This window comes from Scomber scombrus, chromosome 15 (genome assembly GCF_963691925.1).
Source record: "Scomber scombrus chromosome 15, fScoSco1.1, whole genome shotgun sequence".
Taxonomy (NCBI): Eukaryota; Metazoa; Chordata; class Actinopteri; order Scombriformes; family Scombridae; genus Scomber; species Scomber scombrus.
Genome location: NC_084984.1, coordinates 18,044,581 through 18,069,829, shown reverse-complemented (window position 1 = coordinate 18,069,829; position 25,249 = coordinate 18,044,581). Strand labels below are relative to the sequence as shown.

Genomic DNA, 25,249 nt, shown 5'->3' with positions numbered 1-25,249 from the left:
CGTACGGTTGACAAACATATAATTTAAACAGTATGATTAACAACAAGATTAGCTAGCTATTGCAGTGTTAACTGCTTGTACCATTTCTCCCTTTTCTTTTCAATCTCTCTCTTCAGTTGCATCCCAGTCTTCCAAACAGGTTAAAAGAAATTTAGAAGTCACTCATTGTTGTAATTTGTTAGCTTGTCAACGTGTTGTGATGAATTGTAAACGGAGGCTTTGATTGTAACCGTGTTGCTATGGTTACTAATTTTAGCCAACGCATTAATTTAGAATGGTGAAGAGACAGTTTTGCGGGAACTACTCAGCAAATGTCCATAATCAGGAATTATGGACAGAGTCAGAATCAGAACTGACTATGCACCCAGACTATAGTACAATAAAAGTTAAACAACACTGGATTTTTTTAGGCCAATATCGTAATAACAATAGCGATCAAGGGTTAAATAATGTGATGATGAACTACTGCTTATTCATCATTTTATATAAACAAATATATCAATTACTTAAATTGAGTTATTTGGTTTTATTTAGTTATTGTGACGTATTGTGAGTATGTTAGTAGTTGAAACCTCTCCACATTGTGATTGATACAAATTTATCAGATTACATCATTAAACGTGTGTGTAGCTTACTATAAGTGTGGGCTTTCTGGAACAAGGAGGCATTTTTAATATTTTGTACACTTAATGCATATGCCACTGCTCATATGCTGTGTAGTCGAGTGTTATGACGGAGCTCCCAGGGAGAAAATCCCTGCTGTGTGTAAATGTCATGAAAAATTCCTTCATCTGCCAGAATAACGTTAACCTTCTCCATTTTGTTCCACTGAACCCACCTCTCGGGCAAATGTGTTACAAAAACGTGCATCGTCTACTCAGCTTTCCTTCCTCAGCCTGCACCTTTCTGCCTTTCATTATGGGAATGGGGAGTTCTTGCCATTCGCCTGCTGCCCTTTTCCAGTGTGGCTGCATTGAGAAAGCATACATTTTAATGACGGGACCTTTACTTTTGAATAACAGTGAGGAGGGAAGAAAATAAATTGCTGTTCAAAAGGAGATAATACTCCTGGCATTGTGTGATGGCCGGGGATTGGGCAGCTGTGTGGCAACGACCCCTACGCTGAGAACAACGTGTATAAATTAAGATATAAATAGCCTCATCTAGAGTAGTATTACCAGGGGTGTGCTTGAGTGCTTGAGCACATGCTTAATATATGCATGTAGGTGTGTGTGATTGTGTGTGCACCCTCATGAGGGACATAGAGAGAAAAAGAGCATGCATATGTCCATAGTACAATCTGGTTGCATGACAATCCTGCATGTATGGGTGTGTGTGTGTGTGTGTGTGTGTGTGTGTGTGTGTGTGTGTGTGTGTGTGTGTGTGTGTGTGGGCACGTGAGCATACACATACTTATGACAGAGTGCTGGGGAAACCTAAATCCCGCTCAAGTGTAAGGCAAACAGTGGTGGCAGTGTGTGGTTATTGTATTCTCTTTGCTTGGATCCTAGTAAAGACCCCCAGGCCTGCGCTGCCTGCCTGCCTGTCACCACGGCCATCCTGCCATCAGCGGCCAGCTTCGCGCTGCAGTCAGAGCCCTGGCGCAGGCCCCACAAGGAAATTAAAAGGGGATTAAGGCTGGCTGACACTTTGTGGCCGATTACTCATTTATTTTTTGTGTGAGTAGTGTGGGGTGGAATTTTGTCTTAGCTGGGAGGAGCTTGATGGGGCCTGGAAGAGGGACCCTCTAAGGTAGCTAGCTGCACCTGATTTTACACAATTTGACTTATCAATAAATTGATAACAGCCAAATAGGATGCTGGCTGAAAGTGTAAGTGTGATAATATATAACTAAATCCCACAGTAACTGTAACATTCTTTATAAATGCATTAAAGAATATATAAATCCATTATCTGAAAGCTACTATGAATTAAAAGTCCTGCTTTTAAAATTCAGTAAAAGTAGGCAGATAAGTATCAACAGTAAAGTTTAGGTAGTCAAGTATTAAAAGTGAAAAGAAAGAAAAAGTTGAGTCACAAAAATTGTTGGCAATAAAATAAGACAAATGCCAAAACTGTTGCCAGCTTACACTGTCAGGTCAGATAAATGTTGTCCGTAAATTGGGTAAAATTCTAAAGCCACTTTCCCTTTCGAAAACTTTTCATACCCTGTAAAATATGTATTATCATCAAGCTAAAAATTAAATTACTTCCTGAAAAGGTCATCCTCTTACCACTATTTTATTATTTTATCTCATGTTAAATCTACAATAATCGAATCTACACGTAACTATGAAAACCAAAGCAAGATCCAAAATGGAAATACTAAATCACACACACCTCAAACTTTTACTTTAAAAGTACTTTGCTGATCTTACAACAGGTCATTTGAAATCTCATCATGCGCTTTGATTGGTGATAATGACTAGAAAAGCGCTATATAAGTACAGTCCATTTAGTCCATTTACCATCATCATGAAATTTGGATTTGCCCTTTATTTGACCTCTCTGGTGCATGATCCTGGCATTAAGTATGCTTAGCAGCAAGCCCCCCTTTGATTCCGATGCACGTCAGGCAACTCAGGTTTACTGCCTCTTTGTGTTAGAGCTCAATATCATCGCTGCAGGGAAAACAAACTGTACAGATGCCAGTGTTTGGTCTGCTAATTAGCAGTTTGTATTAGTAATTAATAGGCATTACCAGTCAACCGGGCTCCTGCTCAGCAGCCCCCAACAGCCTGTGAAGGAGATCCAGGCAGCGTGCTTCCCCTGCAGCGTCACACCGCTGTGGCCCAAGGAGAAATTTCAGCATCATAGTCAGTCTCAAGGCAGAACCAGGAAGAGATTGTGTGTCCTATATGACTGCAATCCGTGTTTTTCCAAAGGAGAAAGCAGCAAAGTACCAAAAGGTTGCATTCAATTCTCAGTCTTGTTTACTTGTTTTATGATCAGATATTTGCTTATTAACATTAATTAAATCAAAGTTATTGTACAGGCGGAAGGGTTAAGATCACATAAAACATGAACACATTGAAAAAGTGATCTCATTAAATGAAAGAGTTTTGAAGGACAAGGTATTTATAGCTCTAAAACTAAGGGTTCAAAAAAAGTTCCATTATGTTACTGGTGCCAAAACTTGTACAGCCTCTGTTACTGGCACCAGTATCAAAAAATGCCAAATTATAACAAATCCTTACTGAAATACGCTGTTAAGGAGATGCACTCTTATCACTTTTTCCACCCTGCTCCTGGATTGAGAAATAATTTCATTAAAAAGTGCAAAACCTGACAAGCTCTAGTATCTGTGCTGCAATGTGTCCACTTATTTGGGTGGATGATGAGCCGAGCAGTGGTGGGCGCGAGGTGAAGCGAGGTGTGGCGGGGTGGCAGACTTATCAATTATCCAGTGCGCAGTGGCACTCTGGCTTCCTCCAGATCTGGTGTTAAATTAAGTTGTCAGCGCCGTCTCTCCGATTTCCCCCATCACACGAGCAGACGGTGATAGTACGTGACGGCCGCTCGCTGGAGCTCCTCGCCCGCTGCCGCCCCGCATCTCGCCTACAATTCATCAGCTTCTGCGCGCACTGGCCCAGGCTCAGTCCACGCCAGCGCACGCCGTGTTGCAACGGAGCCAGCCAGCCCGCCAAGCACCGTGGCAGAGGAAAAAGGATCAGATCACCTTCCAAAAACCCGCCGTAGAGGACGAGGTGCGGTGGACTTTTGCCCCCGTGTCTGGGGCAAGAGTGGACTAGGTGTGCGTTTGAACTTGAGGCTGTTTGTGTGGGTGTGTTTGTTATGTTTGTGCAAAAGTAGAAGTAAGAAGAAGAGTGCGGAGGGGAAAGGTGTTGAGAGCAGTGGAAGGGCATTGTCTTGGGAAGCGCACAGAGCACAATAAAGCCTCTGGCCCTGCTGTCCTGTCGGGGCAGGGCCTCAGGTGAGGGCAGGGAATATGGGACACAAAGCAGGGGAGGCTTGGCACATGGGCACTAGCCACCAGCTCCCTCCCAGCACACTACTGAGTTGAAGGGCACCGGAACATTCAGTCACAAAAAGGGGAAAGAGGCAGAGAAGGGAGGGGACAGAAAAAGGACAACCAGGTGACAGAAATAATGGATAACTGTAAAGCAGCGGGGTGCTAAGCTCTCAGTGCTTAAGTATTTATTTGTGATGAATAGTAATGACGGCACACTTACAAAGCACTTGTATAATACGGCGAGGGCTCGAGAGGAGCGGGGGATCGTTCCTGCGCTCTTTTAACAGGGCCGGCGTGCTACGAGGCGGCCGCAGGGACATGCCAAACCCTGCCCACCCCTCCACCTCCCTTCCGCATTCAAAAAACACTTGCCGTCCCTTTACACTGTCCGTGCCTCAGTGATGAATAAAACATTAAACACCATTCTGAGATATTAACCTACTTATTGAAAAAAAAAAGAAGAAGTCAGTGATTTATGTTGATTTGGTTGGCTTTCAATGCTGCCCAGCTGTCACCGCCGAGCCTGTAACCTAAATTATCCAGCGATGCTCTTTCACTCCGGTTAAGGGAATAAGCACTCCTTTAACACTTCAAAAGGCCTGACTGTGCTAACTCTGAGTTGTTGTTTTATCCTTTTCTCCACTTCTTAGGTTCAGTAATTATTCAATATGGGTGATAATGAGCGCCTGGTTGACCTTGAGTATAAAGAATATTTCCTTTTATGTTTATGCTTCATGTTTTCCAAGCTAATTTGAGAAAACAGTGCTTAATCTTTCACCAAAAGCAGCAAAATACTGGGCCCTTGCATCCTCGGCGCCGCGGTGGGAGGACCCCCTCCAGTTAATAAGCAGTATCCAGGCCCCGGTGTATAACTGGCAACGGGTTCGGCAGCCATGGATCAAACAGTCATAACCTCCTGTTCCAAAGATAAGCTGCAATCAGATCTGTGGGGGATCTTTAACCAGGGAGGAGAGTGTGTTTGTGTGAAAAAGAGACAAAACAGACGGGGGGAAGTAAGCATGAAAAAGAATATGAGGGTGGGAGGAGTGCGTATATATGAGTGTGTCAGTGTGTGTGTGTGTGTGGTTCACAGGGAAGATGGCAGCTCGCTCATCGGTGACGTGCCTGAACGGAACCCGGAGGGGGGCCCGGACTGAGCCCCTGCGCTTAATTGGGCACTCAAATGTTACCAGGTCCCTTTCCCAAACGACTTGGAGGTGACACATGGCCAAAAAGTGGGAGCAGAGAGGAGCTTGTGGAGAGAGGAAATGGAGCAGAGGGTTTAGCACCTCCTGCGGCCAAGTTTTTTCTCTCCCTCTGGGTTTTTCGGTCTGGACGTCGGGCCGCGTGAGTGATAGCGCATTTGGCCTCTCGCTGCGCCGATGATGACGGAGCAAAATTAACCCCTCGGTGGAGGGGAGAGAGGTAAATGAGGCTAGTTTCGCTTTCGGTTTGAACACATTAATCTGTTGCAGAGGCATATGCAATTGTAGGGGGGAAAAAACTCAATAATATCACTACTTTGGAAAACTCATTGCTGCCCTAAAATTAAATTGTTGCTTTGAGACTGCGGGTACTAAAATAAAATTTAACACCCACACTCAATTATTTGATCACATGAAAAGAGGGAAATAAACAGCATTTTTCATTTATAAAGACAAGGACTTCAAACATGCACCAGAGCAAGATCGGAGCAAATTCATAATTTTTTTCCAGTTCATCAAAGTCTCCACTGGCTAATCCCTTTCTTATATAAATAGCTCTTTTGGTGGAGAGGGTAGCTGCCGCATAGAGCTCTAACCCTTCTGTCCCTGAAGCTACAGCCAGGATAAGCTGTGTGTTGGATTGGCACATCGGGCTGCCTGGGGCCTGCTGCTGCGCTGGCCGCCAGTACAGATGGAGGGCAGGGCTGGGCAATGCCAGCTTGTCAGTCGGATTAAAACGACTCATTTATTCACTGAAGTATCGTGCAAAGCGACCGGGCCAAAGCGGGGTGAGGCGAAAGGGGGAGAGGAGGGTCGAACAGCGGCGAGATGGGGGCAGCTTGGATGTGTGAGAGGGACCTCTGCTCTCTGGCCCTCGTCCCTCCCCCCCTCTTCATCCAGCTCTCCTGCCTTTTTGCCGGTTACTTATCTTTCTAGGGCTGCCAGAAGCCATTACCGCAGTGTACGGAAGGCGGCCGGCGGGGTGGCATCTCCTAGTGCCCGGGTGACAGATTGCCGCTCGGCATTGGCGGCGGAGGATGTGAGGGGTGGAAAGTGATTGGCTCTGATGGTCAGGAAGTGGGCACTGAGGGCTGGAGAAGGAGGAGGGCTGGGGAAGTCAGGGAGAGGATGACAAGACCCGGCTGCGTGACCTTTGGTATCAAGCGAGTTACTTAAAGGGGCACAGGCCTTGCTTTTAAGAGCATGCTTGGCAGTGGTGGCCGCCGTGGTGGTTGCAGGCCGAACACGGATGCCAGGTCAAGATGACGGTGGCCCCGATGCTGACTTCTCTGGTTGTGCCCAGAACCCTGCTGGCCCTGTAAAAACCTCAGTGAGGATAAGTAGAGGACGACTGGAGACGTCTGCAGATTCATCCAAGATAGTTCGTTGTGGACAGACTCACCTCTGCAACTTCAGAGTCCTCAAAGTCATGAGGTGTATTAGGCAAAGATGTCAGACTTTGACCCAAAAATGAAATCTTTAGACTCAAGAAGAGCGCTCGATATTTTACAAAGTATAAAAGCCTCTAATAGGATTTTAAATGTTAAACAATTAAGGCAAAGATCTAAATATTAACAGAACAGCTCAGGGCCTGAAGTCTTCTAGCTCAAAATGGCACACACTCAGGTCATTGACAGGCCAGAGCTGTGTGTGTCTGTGTGTGTGTCATGGGGGGGTGAGGCTTGAAAGGGTTTTATCGGGTCTAATTACTCCCGATAGCTGTAATTTACAGGTTGACAGCAGGGAGAAATCGGCAAGATTCACACTTCTGCGGGTCAGCATCTGTCGCCATTACTGCGCGGCACACGCTGCCGGCCAGTCGGCGAGCGGGAGGAAACAGTAAACAACAAACGGTGTGTGACAGATTAGCAGTGCGGGCTAAAGGACCTTCCACTGACACATCATTTCTCTCGCTCCGCGAGTTTGTTTCGCAGCAGCTGTCACCAATAAAATGGAAAAGCAGGAGATGGGGAGGGGAGGTGGCGGCAGCGGAGGTGGCTTTTGTTCCAGATCCAGAGAGGTGGGTGGTGGAAGGAGAAGAAGGAGGAGGACGGAGACAGGGTGGAGGAGGAGGAGGAAGAGTTAGAGAGGTGGGGAAAAATGGAGATGGGAGGGAGGGTTAGCAAGAGTGACCTGTTTTAAGTCTGGCCTCACTTTTTAATGGAGTATTAGCAGGAAAACCAGGGCAGGGCAACGTCAAACTGTATTTTTTTCGCTGACTGTATTTACCCTCGCCATTTCTCTCTTTTTAGGTCTGCAGTACAAATTGCTAGTGTCACCCTGAAGGGGTAATTTTAGTTCCATTTGCATCAGCCTGTGTGGTACAGTCAGCAAAGAGCACAGAGTTGTTCTAGAGGGTAAGCATTATTTTAGTACATACAGCATGTGAACACATTTGTGAACACTGCTGCACTGCAGACCGCTCCAAAGCACTTTCCTCTCTCATGCCATCCCATGTGGCGCTTCTTCCCCTGGTCCCACGCAGCTCCGAAAGGAGCCAGGTCGGTCCGGTGCCAGAGAGGGCTGGTGGGCTACACTTCTCTCTCCCATCCACCTCATTGCATAGACACAGGCTATCTGGCCAGCTCCTGTACAAGGGGCTAACGCCGTGTACATCCTGGCAAACCAATTTTTCCTTGACCTCCAACTAGAGGACGTTCTCCAAGTTGTTGGCTGACTGTTTTTGTTAAGAGTCTCCCCAGAAACAAAAGTGAGGTCTTTTCAGAGAAGTTACTGCAAATGAAGCAGGAAGTCTGAAAACGATGGTGTTACTAAAATAAGCTAAGCTCTGTCTATATAACCAGCACTCCATAACATGCAGTCTGCATGTTTGGTATACAATTACAATTTCCCTTTCAAGGTACCCAAGGACGCTTTACACTTAATGAGGCATACAAAACAAATAATACAAGAACAGAAAATAATAATAATGCTTGTATAATAATTGTTTGTGCAGCAGTTCTTTCAGTTCATGGACTTACAGTATGAAAAAACAGCTGAGATAATCACAAAGAACATTTTGCCATCTTCATCTTTTCTGTAAAATATTTATGCTTCTGCCTTATAACGTACAGCAGTGCCACCGTTGTTAACCTCTGACATGATAATAGATTTAAGTATTGAATTTGCACTGCTGCAACACGAGTTCAATCCTGTCACCAATGCTGTCATCTTGATATTGCATAACTCTGCAAAACCCTGGGTTAAGTTCAATGTCAGTGTTTTTTTTCTTTTCAATGCCAACATTTTTAAAATTCTCCCATTTTGCAATATGTGTGCATGGCAGCTACAGTTACATTAGGGTAGCGAAAGGTTGTATATATGGCAGATAAAATATGATTAGGGTCAAACAACTAAAACACTCGGTCAAGGTTAGTGAAGGATCATGATAATATGCAGTGACAGGAAATTAACTTGCTTCTCCTTGTTGGTGCATTAAACTTTGTAAAGAAAAAATGACCAAATTCACATTATTCTACTCACAATATGTTCATTGTTTGTCTCCCAGTTTTGGTTTCCCCACAATATGCCTGTGAATTCAGTCGGTTTTTGTATGCAACACCTGTTTTCAATTGCATGACTGTGCAACAATAATGTACACTTCAGTCTTTGTAAGCTGTTTTTCATAGTGTAGTGAAATAAATGAAAACCAAAGGCTGCCTGCAAAGTAGGAAATCAATTAAAAACTCTAAGGTGTTTTAGTTTAGTAGCAATTGGCAATAGCGAGAGACATTTTCGATTTTAGTTAATGGATTAAACATGCGAAAACAGTAGCATGGTCCTTTAAGCACAGATGGAAGCCTCTGGTGCAGGTGTGCCTCCATCCCCATCAGCGAGCAAATTTATAACACTGGGCGGGCGTGGGGTGATCACGTAGGTCTGGTCCTGTCCTGTTTAATATCTAACGGGAGACTGCATGGTGGCTCCGCGTGTCAACCTACAGAGCCTCCAGTTCTTCTCACAAGTGCCATATGGGCAACCCAGCCCCGTTCCATTAGCGGGGCCCAAGCAGAGGCGAGCGCAGGCCTGGACCCCAGCCCTCCTGGCCTTCCCCTGGCACTGCCACAGGGCATGTCCTGCCCACTGCCAGCTGCCCACACTAGGTCAGAGGACACAACAGCCGCTGTCTACCTGAGTTTGGCAGCAACTAGCTGCTACAGTGAGACAGAATCCATCAATGTTGAGGAAGGATCTTCCAAAGACTATTACCAAGACAAAGCCAAACAACCCAAGCACATTACTGGAGCCATCTCACACTATCAGCTTTGAACAGCTGTGGTTAAAGATTTGTCCTCACATGTCAGGCTGGAGCAAATACATGCAGTCTCGGTTTCACAGACCAACCAGCAGCAACATAGGAAGTCATCATATTCTGTTTCTGTTCCTCCAAGCAACCATATGTTCCCTTTTAGCTCTCAGATATCAGTCCAGTAATACATAGTTTGTTGCCTTTTCTGTTTAAAAAAAGAAATCAAACATAAACAGATACACATCGATGCAAAGAATGGGTAGAGGTATTACTAAATTGTCCAAAGCAGTAGGTAACTCAGGACCCTGTAATGTGTGCTAAACCTCCACAAAATGATGCCAGTGATAAAAATAGGGTTACACAAAACTGAGCTTGTGGTTTGTTTACAAGCAACGGCTCTGTGGAATTTCTTGAATCCACAAACAGTCAAGTTTTCCTTATTTAGTGGTTTTGTGTTGTGGACTCAATCCTATAATGAGTACTGAATGTCCGAATAACCATATAATTATTTATTATATAAATTATTTCATAAATTATTTCAGTCTTGTATCAGATTCATACTTGCCTCAATCTTATCTATACAAGTTAGAACCATTTAACAACAACCTTCACAAAGCAAGCCATGAAAACTTTGAAAATGAAGCTTGACCCCAGTCTGCTTTTACACATTATTATCAGATCCTAGTCTTTCACCTCATGTATTTGTGAATTAGGTTAAAGTGTTGGGTGCACAGGCATGTAATGAGTTTGAGGGCACTTTCCCTAAAGACGTGCAGAGGAAAGCAGGAGGAGGGCGGGTGGAGGCAGAGACATCCAGCACATCACATGGGAATGTCAGTGTGTGCCTCGGCAGCCTGTACCTGCCACAGGACCTGAGGCCTTTTTTAATTAATCATCACACAGGATGAATAATTCAGCCATTATCGCTAGGAATAAATAGAAAGGCAGGTTTTCCTCCTGAGTTGCACCCAATCAGTTTCCATGTTTCCCTTAATAACCTACAGATTGGGGCCTGGCCTCAGGTAAACACACCTTCCAACTAATAGGTAGTGGCAGGATTTGTAAACTAAACAAATACTCCCTTGAGTCAGCAGTTCTAGAAAGTTACTTCTTACATTAGTGTCCTGCGGATAAACATGATAATTATATTTTTCCATTAGATATTTTGAATGGGGAAATAGGAAAACAGCTACTCCTTAGCTTGGTTTAAAAGAAAGGTCTGTCTGTTTTGTCTGATTGAGCTTAGACTAAAATGGATGTCATGTGAAATTCTCACATTTTAACCATGTAATGGTTGTGGCTCTATAGTTGGTATTATCAGCCGTTCAGTTTATTGACAGTTCTGCTTTTTGATAAAATGTCTCAACAACTACTGGACTGACTGCCATGAAATTTGGTACCAATATCCATGGTGCCCAAAGATAAATCCTGATCCTTCGCCTAGTGCCACCAGGAGACTTAGGTGAAATATATCAACATCTAACTAATGGATCATCAGAAACATTTATACAGATATACATGGTTTTTAGATTATGAATCCTAATGCATTTATGGCTTTGAGTAAAATGTAATACGATGGATTGCCATAATGTAACATTTCATTGGTTACGTTCATAACTTAAATCCAGATTAGAATAAGTCCTATTGTGTGTTTTCAGTCCATGAAAGTTAATTGTAACATTTTGGCTGACTAAAACATCTTGTTCACTGTTTGTTTGTACTAAAAGAACCTCCAAGGAGTAAGCTGTATATTATTATGCATATATTATATTTCCACGGTAAGTACATTTTTGTTTTAAGCCTGTTTTCACTAGCCACGATTTTCATTAGCATTAGCAATATCACAGTCTGTAAAGACTGTAAAGGCACTGTCCCAACCAAACCAACAGCTAACACTAGCTTTTGTCTTATCGTTGTTATCACTTCTGGCTCCAAAAAACCAACATGGCATCGTTCAAAATGCTGAACTTAAAGCTTCAAAACGAGAATTCAAAAACCAATCCTTAATTTAATGCTGTCTTTCCAGAAGCAGTGCTGACATTACTCTGCGTTATCCACAGAACAGCTTATTAGTAGCATGATGCAAATTATTAGGTAGAAACTAGTCACATTTGGACTGTTAGATGTGATTTTTTTGTACCATAGTTTAAGTTATCTGGCTACTTCACATTAAATGTGGTCAATTTATAGTATCAACAGACAAAATCAGCATTCTGTATCAACTGTATGAAATATGGATGCATATTATTCTCTTACTAGGCATGTGCTAGATAGATGTCAGATGTTTCTGTAGCAATTCAATATTAAATACAACATTGCCAGAAACATAAATCCATTCTTATTCAGAAACAAAGACACCCTTGGCCTATGGTGTTATTTTTAACCTGTGATCATTGGTTTTCTTCTGTCCTACAGTGTTACAACAGTTCACAGCATGTACTGTTATTCCTACACTGAAGCCCTCCCTCTGATCCTGACATCCTATCACCTTGACCTTTAACAGGTGACTGAACATCCCTGAGGGGAGCTAAATAAAAGGCCATCGCTGTGTTTCCTACTGATATCACTGATGTGAAAGAGGGGGATTTGCTTTACTGGTGTATGAAGCCAAATACATCTCAGAGCATTTCCTGTTAGAAGCTGTCAGGATGTGTAAAGGGGGAGGGGAGGCTTCCCTGCCCCAAGGAAAGCACGGGAGGGCAGAGGAGCACTGATTGAGAGCAACACCTGTCAGGTGAGGCTTTCGCAGTTGATGGCGCAGAAGGAGCACCAAGTCGACTGCTATGACTGCTAATCTCTGACGTGGCAACCTGCCGGGCTCTTCCAGTCTCCAGAGGGAGAATGCCAGGAGCCTGAGCACTGAGCCTTTTCCAGGGCTGCAGTCCTGCTAATGTCTCCCTGAACAGAATGAACCACGTTGATATGCTCTAAATACATTTCATTATCATCATCATGATTATATCACTAATTGTGTGTACTCGGTAATTCGCTGCAGCAGCCCCCTCCTGGGAGGTGTCTGAGAGACTGAATGATTAAAACATGTATGATGAACCATGCATCAAAACATCCCTGCGGGTTTCCTCACAAGATACATGTAAGCGGCTCCACTGACACTCGAAGCAAGCAAACAGCAGATGATGTGGTCTACTGAGGGTTGAAGGGCTGAGGAGGAACCTGCAGGCAATAACGAGACAGCAGGCTGATATTAGAGATGCAGGGATTGACCTGAGCTGACCCCATCCATATCCATAAACCCACACTACATAACCTACATACCTTCAGACATGACTCATGTGCACCCTAAATAATTTCACTACCACACAATAGGTAAACCAAAGACTGAGGTTCAAATCATGGCTGGGCTTCTTTAGCCTGGTAGGGGCCTGTTTCTGTCTTTATGTGTGGTTGACAGGAGAGGATGAAGTTTTTGTGACAGCATTTGATGAATGTTTAATCCAACATTCATACATCCCAGGCTGGGATTGGGTCCCCAGTCAAAACCCACCAAAGACACACAGCAGGTGTCTGAAATATTCATTCACTACACGCTTCATTAAGAATGAAACATACCATCGTCTCCCTTCATTTATTCATTTCGATTATCGGAACAAAAGACAGAAAAATGAGAGATTAAAACATGGTGGGTGCGCTATTCTATATTTGTCTCGCAGATTTGTAACAATTTGTTTTGTGACAAATAACTCTGCCTGTTGAAATCCTGCTGTCATCTTGCTGAGAGTTAGGCAGCTACTGCGAGAGAAGCTTTCATGTGAGGGCTGTGACAAATCACTGTGTGCCTACAACTCTCCAGTGCTGCATGCGACAGCAGCAGTTTGACCTTTGACCAGTCCAGGAGCGTCCGGTGACTCATCGCATAAAACACGCTGATATATATCTGAGCCATCAACTGTGGATGGAAGGTTTTCACATTTTTATTAATTAACACTGAAATATGACAATTAATGATCTCTCTTGGTGATGAGTGACCGCACCAGATGAAATGACTGATGTCGCAGCTGTCAAGGACTGAATTCATTTTTTCTGTCTCTCAGAGTGGTGAATATGTCATTGTGGAGTGTCAGTGCTGTTTCAACATAAGCCTACCCTCTTTGAATGAATGTGTCACATAGATTACAAAATTTCCCTATGGACATCATTAAAGTTTCATCTAATCTAATCTAATTAAAACAAGGATGTGCACATCCTGACACATTGTCCAAGGCTGTATGTGCTTTATTGTTCTGAGACATTGTGGTTTTGCCAAAGTCAAAACACAGTAGTTTTGATTTGAAAATTAAAGAAACTGTTTTTAACTGATGGTACACCTTACATGAACATACAGTACTATAATGTTACAGAAAATGTGGTGCAGTTGTGCTATATAGAAAGAAATCTAATGTATGGAGACAAATATTTCAATATAAATATTGCATGTACTGGAGTGGGTTAGGGTTAGGGTTTATTTAGCTTATACATGCATAAATATATGCATACATATTGGAAGTGTGTTTTCATATTTTATTCAATTATTGTAGATCTTATTCTCATTGCATGGCAATGGAAAACATTTTTTAGTTTTTCAATCTAACTACTGTATTTGGCTTACAAAAGGAAAACGCAATTATATACAGTATATCATACTATATACAAAATAGCTGAGCAAGGTTATTGATTGTGGTTCCTTTAGATGCATGCTGACAGTCTGACAGGGAAAGTGATTGGCATTCAAGTGAAGTGAGGAGTTCAAAAGACAACATCTCAGAGATCAGTTGGTAATGGTATTTTCCACATTTGATCAGTGCTCATTGTTCTGACAGCTGGCAGGTCAAAAACTGCAATCATCATCTTGTAAATACAAATGATACACCTGCTTCACATTTTCACATTAAAGTACTCTGTTTACTTATGGAGGCAGATAAAGCGGTTGTCCTACATGTTCATCTGCTCTGTACATGTAAATGAACTGAACTTTAGTCTCAGACAAAGTGTTTTCTGTTTGTTGTTTGCTAAAAAGGCTCGGTCTATTAAATGTTTGTTGTCCTGAGTAGTGAGCAGGAGCAAGGAGCTATTTCCTCTTAAACTGTTTCAATTTAAGGAATTTTAGAGGTATGAGGAGGATAAAGTATTAAATATCCACACGAGAAAGTTAAATTACAGAAAGGTCAGGAAGAAAAAACATAATTTTGTTGAACTGGATTCTTTGCTAACAATAAATTATTACTAATTGCATTATTTGAATATACTATACACCAATAATGCAAAGTTACAGTGTACTGATACATGTTGTGAACAAATGCTTAGGCAGAGGTAGAAAAGGAAAACCAAATGCATAAAAAGTAAGTTATAATAATAGAAATAATAGGAAGCGTGGTAGACTAATCACATAATTAATGTTGAAGGTACACAAGATCAATGTGAATGGCAAGATATGTATTTGCATACATACTAAATTTCATGCGTAGTCATACCTACATATGAATATACACATACACACATATGGCAGTAGGACTGCAACTAATAGTGCTTGGACCACAAAATGTAAGAAAACAGCACAAAATGCCTGTTGCAGTTTCTCAAAGGCCAGTATGACAACACCAAGCTGCCAGACTTGTTCGACCAATAGTCCAAAACCCAAAGCTATTTGGTTTATAATCACAAAAGACAAAGAAAAGCATATTTTGACCCCACAGATGTTTCTTGGGATGAGTTGGAAACCACTGAAATAAATGACATCACTCTAGTTATAATCCCTGTGTGGCCTTTGGCAATACGCAACATTTTTCATTTATCTATAATGAACTGACTGGGTGAAAAATTCTTTAGCCTTAATAGCTTCAGCTCTTTAACCTGAGTTGGCAATCAAAAGGACAGTCTCATTATTAATATGTGAGTGATCTGACTTCTTATTCAGAATAAAATAAAAACTGACAAAATATGAGAGAAAATATGACCATTTTGAGTTCATATTCAAAATACAGTCATTTCTTAAAAAATAATAATAATTTGGTGGACATTTTAACATGGGTGTGGATGTTTTGTTTTGTTTCTTAAACTTTTACTATATATCTTTATAACTTCTCCTAACAGCAGTGTTAAACCGACAACTGCAAAGTCGGTTGCTGACACCATTCACCGTGCACTACTTAACTCCGCGGAGGAAGTCCCTCCTTCCTCTCCTCCCGCGCTCGCCGACGTCACTTCCACCCAACAGAAAACATGTCGGCTGCCAGTCCACCAGACCCGAAGGATTCACTGCCCAGAAATGTGGTCATAAAGACGGAGCCCGAGAACGACGGCGGGCTGGTCTTCGGGGCGGGGGACGTGCCTGTTAGGCGGGAGCCCGTCGTCCCTCTCATGGCCCCGGTGAGCGGGGTGCAGCCGCTCTCTTGGTCGCAGGACCACCGCCTGGCTGTGTGCACCACCAGCTCCATGTCGCTGATGGAGCTGGTGTGCGACGTCCACAGCAACAAACAGGACATAGCGCTGCACAGGACCTCCATCCCCGTGTCCACAGAGGGGCACAGAATACGGGTAAATATCCACAAATACTGAACTTTATTAGTAAACAATCTCTACAGGCGTCTGCGCAGCGAGTAAGCGCATCCCTCCTTCCTGTTTCTCAGGTATGGAGGCACTAAAAGAGACACTTCGCTGCTGTGCATATGATCATGTCTCTAATTATAAAATTTGCGCACTATGACTAGAGAAAACTGAGGAAAAAGGCTGTGGATTCCCAATATTGCTCTTAAGGGGGAATCCTACAACAACCAGAATGCATTGCACATGGTCTGTCCAATCCACTACTGATGGTGTGTTTACACAGGGCAGGTGGATTCTAGACTAGAGAGAGAGAGAGAGTGAGAGAGAGAGGTTAATTAGCAGCCACACTCAGGAACAGCGCTGGGCTTTGAAGCCAACTTGATATAGTGGCCAAACAGTGTTAATACAACTAACAGGTCCGTCATGCCCTGCACACTGGCCCCCAAAAACCATGCCCCCCCCCCCCCCCCCCCCCACACACAATAATGGGGACAGGAGCACTTGTAAAATGGCCCCACAATGTGTCATTTCCCTATCCGAATTTGACCCATTTGTTCTGATAGCATTTGTAAAGTCAAGAGGAGCTGCATGATTACATTATTTTAACACATTCAAAACAGTAGACGGCTAAACTGAAGTTAGTTGGCTCGGTCCGCAGAAGTCTCTGATGCGCATTTGGTTGGGACATGGGGTTAAAGGACACACTACTGGCCGTGGGGTGATGTATTTTGAAATATTGGTATTCCTCTTCACTTTTTCAGCAATTGGGGAAACAGACATGACTTTTCTTGGTCTTGAGAAGCTGCAGCCTTTTCCTCTGCTCCGCTCGCATTTACATCACTTTTATGCTGCTCACTCTCTCACTTTGCCACTCAGTTGCTACACACATACATTACGCAATGCCCTATTCCTTAACAGATATAATATTTGCATTGTTTTATTTTTTTTAAATTGGAATGTTGGGGGTTCTCATTGGCAACACTTATGGATGCCAGCCACCATACATCTCAACGGAAGAATAAGATTGGGTAAGGTCAGATGTCTCCTGTTATTTTTATGAACATGGCGGACGAGGACCTGTTTTTTTTCCTTTACTAATGTTTTTATAATGTATTTTATATTCAACATGTTTGCAAGACAAATCAACTGTGAAAGCATTGGTATGGCAACCGTAAAGAGGTCGCAGAGTCACATCATTGGCAGAGTCTTGTGATTGGTTCACTTGCTCCATGTGGTACACAGCTGTACCAGCATTTTCCCTGAAATGTTACTAAGTCTTAAGGTGGGAGATTGGCGCTACAGATTTCCTTGAATATTGATCCCTGCTCCCATTCACACATGGCTCCATGCAGGAAATATTCCTGAACATTTCAGGGATAGACAGCATGTGTGAAAGATCTTTGGGTTGTGGACTATTGGTCAGGACAAAGACATTTGAGGATGTCATCTTGGGCTTTGGGAAATAGTAATCGATGTGTTTACCATTTTCTGACATTTTATTCACCAAACAGCGAATTCATTTATCGAGAAAAGAATCGACAAATTAATCAATAATGAAAATAATCATTAGTTACAGCCCTAATTGGTGTGATTGATCAGTTATTCTCATTAATTGATGAAAGTCTAATAGACTGACAGATATGACAGACTGACAGAACCCACAAATATTTAGTATCTTTGCCTGATAAATGATGAATTAAATAAGCATTAGTTTGGTGAATTGTTTAGATTGTTACCAATGATAAGTACATTGTAGTAGAAATAAAAAAAAAAATATATAATACAATGTATGCATGGAAAAGGGGTGCATGTGATTTAAAGTAACAGTCCTGGAGCAAAAGAAAAAACATTTTAATTTTTAAATGGATTGCTGTCTGCCAAATTCCCAACGGTCTGACATATTAAAGCAGGACAGGAAAAAAGGCTGTCTTGTCAGGTAAAGTTAATCTGCTTCAACCATCAGCTTAGTTTGTTTCCTAAAGTTGTATTAATTCACTACATGCACTACATATATTTTATTTATTGCAGTTGTGTTTTAGGGCTGCAAGTAATAGTCATTTTGATTATCGATTAATCTGCTGATTATTTTCTCGATGAATTATTTTATCTATAGTGTAAAATGTCCTTTAATAACAGCTCAAGGTCACAGCTTCTGGTGTCTTGTTTTTGTCTGACCAACAGTCCAAAAGCCAAATATCAATTTTACTACTTATCCTTACTATTATTTGGTTACCAAAATAGTTTACCAATAAGTTTCTGGCGACAACGAATTGATTAATTGTTGCAGTGAGCCTTGGTCAGCTAAAATGATGTGTTATTAACCAGAGGACCAAGGATGGAAATAACCTGATGGAGTATAATACAGTACACTATTATATGAAATCAGTTTTTGGACAACATATTTGCAACACAAGTACCAGTACATTTCAAGCATTGTTAATAAGTAACCCAAGTGTGTTTAAAGAAAGACACTGGTGATCACAAAAAGAGTTGTAATAGTGGTCCTATTTATGTACTCGTCAAGCAACTTGTGTAAACATGCCTTAGAAACTCCAAACCAAGCAATAATCCACTAGTGTGTTATTACTTTGGCAGTGGTGGATGTTTCTGTATTTTCATTATTTACTTACTAAACTTGAAGTAAAATAATTATAGGCTTGGTAAACAAGTGTTGATGAAAAGAGAAAGTGAAAAACTGACAAATTATTTTGCTGTGGTGAATTTGTCTCTGCGCAGCTGCTCTGGCGCGCAAACATGATTGTTTATAGGTTCGTCTTCTCTCCAAAAAGGACTTGGCAGATCAACTATTGGATGTAGCTGGATTTTATCATTCACAAGGCACAGCGACAGAAGGGAACATTTGTTTCCTGCTGTCATTTATACATATGATTAACTGCTCGTAAATATGAGTATTGCTGATCTGGGAGCAGTAAACGATGGCACTCAAAGCACAGTTTTTTAGAGGCCTCGGATAATATGAAGATACTGCTACATCACCCATCCAGGTGGCAGCTGTTGTGTTATCCTTGTTTAAGTGACAGGATCTTCTGCCAGAACATTGTGTTGGTTGTCATTTACCAAAACAAAATCACGATTGTGAATTCAAATCCCTTATACAGGGAATTGAATTACATTTTGTTATACAGCTATGTTAAGTAATTCATCCGATCCAGTTTATTTGTCAATTGTGCACAATGTCAATGAACCTATAGTATCTTTTAGGTCATCATCACTTTACCTACACATACTACTTGGCAACTACTGTAGTTAATTCATAATAATTTGTTCTGTTGTCCAAAAAGCGCTTGTTTCGATGCCAGTTTAACACAAAAATTGACAATTAGATGCAGAAATCAGAAATGCTGCTAAAACCTGAAGAATGACATTACATTTTCAAATTTTAGATTTAAAAAAATTATTTTTAGAAATATAGCTCTTAAATTCGAATGAGTTTTTGTTCCATGTCTTAATGTTCACAGTAATAGAAATACTGTTGTGCATGTACAGTAGTTTGGATGCACCCAGAAATTTTTTAAAAATCTGACCGTTAAACTTAATTATTGCTTTCATCTGTCTTTATAACTTTTAAGGTGGGACCAGCCCAAGAGCAAGCTGAAGCGATGGAGAAGTTTTCCTCACATCCCGACCCCACTGTAAGGCAAGTTTTTCTGGCAGACCGAGTGATGAACCCATCGGTAGGAGTGCACAAAGGAATAAAGTACTCCAGTTGGTCTCCATTAGGTTGTGACGCTGCTGGACGTTGTCTGCTTTCTTGCTTAACACTTGACCATAGACTCACCATTCATCATAGCCACAAGCGCCTTGAGTGGAACATGCTCGTTGACCTCACCAAAAAGTACAGTGAGAGGTTGAAGGAGCGAGGCTACGCCAAAAAAGACAACAAGCCGCCGGAGGCAAACCTGCAGGACTTTGAGGAGCTGCAGCGACGTTTCCGTATGCAGACTCCTCTGAGGATGGAGTGGTCGAGCGTTTACACGATCAAACAGGTTCAGCCAGACAACACGTGCGTAGACGTGGAGATGGTACTCCTCGCCATCTTAATGGAGAACGGCGACCTTGTTTTGTGGAAATTCATAGTGCCTTTTTTAAACGGGGAAGATGTCACATTTTATGATATCATTGAGTCAGGTGTGACTAGACCCAGTGACTTGGCGTGGTGGGAGTATGAAAGTGCAGATCGTCGGATGAGCGGCCTGATTGTTGGCAGTGAGGTGGGACCCGTCAAGATCATGCCGGTCAGTCTGTCGGGAGTGAAGGGCTACTTCACCCTCCGACACCCGGTCATCCTCTGGAAGGAGTGCGACGAGATTGCTGTTGAAAACATCAAATGCGTCCCGATGATCCACCCGATCCATAAATCCAGCTGCAGCCTCATTGTCGCCTCAAGGGGCTGCTACGTGTTTTGGTGTTTGCTCATGATTTCCCCGGCCGGACTAAATGTGTACAACTCTCACGTGGCGGGGCTCCACTCGCTCCCTGTAGTCTCACTAGCGGTCAGTCAACATGGCGTTGCAGTGTACACATGTTCCATAGATGGGTGGATTAAAAAACTGACACCAACATTCACAGAGAAGACTTTGATTTTCAATCAAGAGGACATGATGCGTCCTGAAAACCTTACAGGAAGGCGGATACACGGTATTGCAGTAAGCTACAACGGAGCGTATATAGCCCTTGCCAGCACACAAGGTATGGTTGGCCCCTATCACCCAGTTAACAGGACCTACCAGGTTCACTTTGTGACCCTGAAAACACCAGAAACAGCAGCAGCACTGATGCTTAAGTCCCCCACGCAGAACCTGTACAAACTGGCCGACCTGCTTGATCTTGTGAGGTGGCAAATTTTGAAAAACAAGTGTATCCCTGCATCGCTGCAAGAAGAGCTCGACCAAAAGATCCAGGACGTAGACTCGCCTTACTTGTGGCGTTTCAAGCTCTTCTTGGTACGTGTACTTTACCAGTCACTACAGACACCACCAACGGATCACCGCTGGAAACCTACACATGAGGAGAGCAAGGTCTTTGTCAGGGATGAGGAAGAGGAGGACGGACAAAACGAAGAAGACCCTGTGCAGGAGGAAGAAGAGCCTGCCGGGGTAAAACCACTGAAAGAGGAGAATCTGGAGGAGCAGATGGCGGAGGTGCAGGCTTGGATCAATGCCGTAGAGACCCATCTGATGAGAGAAAACATGAAGAAGGTGCTGGGTGTGGTGTACCTCAACACCTGGATCGCTCAGAACACCAGCGTACCCACCTGTGGCCTGATGGAGTACCTCGCCAGAGACGCTAACGACAGAGCTGCAGAGGTAAAACTCACTGACTTACCTGATAGTTATTCACTCAATCAGTCAGTTAGTCAATGGCAATAAATCACACCTTTAATTCAATAGTCATATTGATACACTTCTATAGATATTGTTGTGTAACTGACATTTCAAAGTCAGTGTGCTGACGTTGAATCCTCACTACGCTACCTTACATTGCCTAACGTATGTGAACAACCAAATGTCATCCCATAACCATGAGTTTCATATGCGGCTATAACAGCCTCCACTCTTCTGGAAAGGCTTTTACAAGATGTTGGAAGCTAGCTGCAGGGATTTTCTCCCATTCATCCACAGGAGTGTTGGTGAGGTGTGCAAGGGAGCTTTGTCGTGTTGAAACAGGAAAAGGTCTTTACTTAAAATGTTGCAACAAAGTTGAAAGCACACTGTAATTTCCCTTCAAGGTCCCACAAATTGGTATCATTACTTCATTAATAATGTGGTGATGTATTTCATGCTGATACAGATCAGTGAGTAGTCAATCTTAAATATTAACCAATGGGATTTAGTCAACAGAGGATTGGATATCGATAAGGCTGAACACACCGAGAACTGATAATATGACCAGATCAACTCCAATACATGTGTTTCAGATCAACTCAAAATGAAAAATAACTGAGCTTTGTATAAGACTAGAACTAAACTCACTTGTCTTCTCTGCTGCCATTATATCAGTTCAATTAAAATTAATTATGTTTTATATTTGTGTGTCTCTGTGCGTTGTCCCTCTCAGGTCCTGATCGGCCACATCAAGAACAAGATGAACAAGCAGACGTTCTCGGAGCGCTGCAGCCTGTGTCAGGATGTGCTGCCCTTCACGGACCACAAACAAGCAATCTGTAAAAACGGTCACATGTGGCTCAGGTACAGAGATTATCCTAGACTTCTGAACAACTTCCACCAGTTCAAATCTAATCCACTAAAGATGTTTTTTATTAGCTCCAGCCTCTGGTTCAGACACCACGGTTGAGCCCGACAGTCGAGACATGAATTGAATCTTAATTCCAAATGCCTTCTTTGACGGTTTATTTATCTTCACAGAGCTGTAATCAAGCCTCCCACCTTTTGATATTTACCCATGCAGCACTCTCATCATCTCATAAATATCGTCTGTCAAACATTTCTGCTGCCTCCTCGCTAGATCGCGGCGCCTCTGGTGGGCACTGAGAGGGAAATCTGTGCCTGTCAGTGCTGTTTCTGCTCCACTTTTGTGACTGTGTGTGTGTGTTTGTGTGTGTGTGTGTGTGTGTGCATGTCTATGTCCCTGCCAGCTAGCTCTCTTAATGCCTTTCTCTCGGCCTCCTCCAGGTGTGTGTTGTCATACCAGGCCTGCCAGACGCTGACGTTTAGACGTTGCCTCTTGCTCGATAGCATTGCCAGACTGCCAGAGCCTGAAGGTAAGCGCCACTCTCCATCTCCCTCCACCTCTGTTTGACAGCCACACTCTCCATCAGTCAGTGCCGGCCTTCATCCCACTCTGCCGCCCAGATCCACACTTGGCATTTCAGATTTGTAGTCAGCTGAAAATATAATGATAAACAAACATGAACGATTTAATAGAATTAGTGATTTGGTTAAAGTTAATCTCTGTTCTTTGGTTGAGACTTTGTGTGCCACATCCACAGAAAAAGAACAAAAAACAACTTTGTCTCATCCCAAATGTCTCAAAGTGCACAATCAAGAATTTTTATTTGACTTCTACAACAAACAAATCCACTTGAAACAAGCATGTAAGGCTGTATTCAGTCATGCCATCTGGACAGATTAACAGAGATTCTCATGTTTTTCACTAATCAGAAAGCTGTGTCACTTATGTCTCAGTTTGTCCACATCCATTATCTTTACATGACTTTATTCAGCTTGGTCCTGTGTAGGTAAGTAGGTAGGCTATGACACAGACACTCGTGCACTAACATGTGACAAAATTACAGTTGGCTTTCTGTAGCAACCTGATCTCTTGTATTTGGAAATGAGCATGTATCGCTTTAATCTAAATATAGAAAATATTAAAACAAATTGATTTTACTTCTTTCTGCTGCACATCTGTCTTTGACACGATTTAAAGGACCAGTGTGTAAGATTTTGTAGCATCTAATAGTGAGGTTGCAAACTGAAAATCCCCCCCCATGACCCCCTTATTAAGCATGTAGGAGAACCTATGGTTGCAGCAGATGATTATACACGAATGAGATACTTAATGATATTATATTCCATTTCTGCCAGGTCTTTTACACTAGATGCCACTGGATTCTACACACTGCACCTTTAATGTATCAATATACTAGCAGAACAATTGTCTTCAAAAGCAATTACAATAAGATGCTAATCAACTATGAGTCCCTGTGCCAAATAAACAAGGGGTCTATTGCCAGCAATGTGGGTCCTGCAGTGGTTACAGTTGGGAGAGAAAAACATTGCACTCTTCTCAGTGTTTGAGGATCGACGTCTTATAGCTTCTAGATGCATCCCAGGTCTTTATCGGCCTCACCTGAGCGCCTGAGGCACGGCTCTCCTGGTCATTCCAGCCTACAGAGCTAAAGACTGACAGCTCTGTGCACTTATGGCATCTGTCAAAATCAACCTCATGGCAGCTCCTGTCTCTAAATATCTAACGTATTGTTTTTCTCTTCTATATTTAAACCAATTGAGGTAGGCATTATTGGTTGTTAATTAATGATCATGAGTTTGAGGGATGCTTGCCCTGCTGCCTGTTTTCTAACATCACTTATTATCACATTAAGCTGGGACTTATTGCATCCCTATCGGCTAACATATTGTATAGTATGTAAAGCATTTAGCTAGATATTCATAACAGTTAGAGTGGAAGATTGTTGATTTTGTGATTATTGTAGTTAAATAAGTGTTTTTTCAACCTCTTTCTCTCTGCACTGCAATGGGGAAAACATTTCATGGATACTTTTATGAAATAACTCAACAATTTAGTGTTTTCTGGATTGCATTTTCTTTGTACATAAGAAATTATAATTAATTAGTTAAGCTTTATTTATTCAGTAAGCCTCAATAAGATCTAGATCTCTTGTTGTGATGTTGCCAGGTCTGATCTAGTAAGACTGTCATCCTGATGTTAGCAGAGAATTGACTTGGGCATCAACGTGGAGAACTCCCATCATACTGACATAGTAAACGTGCGTCTGAAAGCGGCTGTAAAGGATATTATAATGATTGCATGTTTAGAAATCTGACTTAATTTGCTCCTCCATAGACCCAGAGTGGATAAAGAAGATCCTGCAGGCGCCCTGCACGTTCTGCGACTCGCCGATGATCTAGAGCCAAATGACTGGAGGAACCTACCTCAGGGCTTCCCTGCGACCTTCAGAGCCCCCACCCCCGCTCTGATGCAGGGTCCAATTTTGTCAGACATCACTGCTGCAACTTTTTTTTATTTTATGTATTTTGTTCACGATTTTATTACTTTCTATTGGTATCTTAAAAGTGCAAATAAAAGGCTTTGATTATACATTCAAACTCTATTTCCTCTTGAGTGTAGCCTACAAAGTGTGCTGAGAAACTGCTTTCCCCCGCCATGGTTTCAAATGAATATTTTACTGAGGTAAAACATTTTGGACTCAAACTTTACAGACTTCTTTATTCCCTGTCCCCCACCCCACAAATTAATTCCCTCCTAGACTCTGTTTGCACAAGGGTGCAAAGAAACAAAGTTTAAAATGTGGTTATATATGGAGGTTTTTATTATTCAGTAGGACTTCAGGGCACCATAAATAAGCTCCCTCGTTTTCCTTATGTTGACTATATTTTCAAACCTTTGGTGTAGTTTTTATTGCAAGTAAGTGGAACTCACTCTGCTAGTTCTATTTTAGTGATTTTTTTCTTTTTCTTCTTTTTTTTTGAGCGCAACAAATAATACATTCTGAATAATACATACTCTGGAAAAAACTCAACATACCTACTTTAATTG

General features: G+C 42.3%; 1 protein-coding gene across 1 annotated transcript; it reads left to right on the top strand.

The window, feature by feature from the left end:
• Positions 1 to 15,643: 15,643 nt before the first annotated feature.
• On the top strand, positions 15,644 to 24,718 carry gtf3c4 (general transcription factor IIIC, polypeptide 4). Its single transcript, XM_062434663.1, has 5 exons — positions 15,644 to 15,958; positions 19,558 to 21,294; positions 22,046 to 22,176; positions 22,621 to 22,709; positions 24,536 to 24,718. The coding sequence occupies exons 1-5, from the start codon at positions 15,644 to 15,646 to the stop codon at positions 24,598 to 24,600; spliced, it is 2,337 nt and encodes a 778-aa protein (XP_062290647.1). The 3' UTR covers positions 24,601 to 24,718.
• Positions 24,719 to 25,249: the final 531 nt, after the last annotated feature.

Coding starts and splice junctions, on each gene's coding strand:
- gtf3c4 (XM_062434663.1), top strand. CDS start 15,644: ATGTCGGCTGCCAGTCCACCAGACCCGAAGGATTCACTGCCCAGAAAT. Junction 22,177..22,620: donor AACGGTCACATGTGGCTCAG/GTACAGAGATTA, acceptor GGCCTCCTCCAG/GTGTGTGTTGTCATACCAGG. Junction 22,710..24,535: donor CAGACTGCCAGAGCCTGAAG/GTAAGCGCCACT, acceptor GCTCCTCCATAG/ACCCAGAGTGGATAAAGAAG.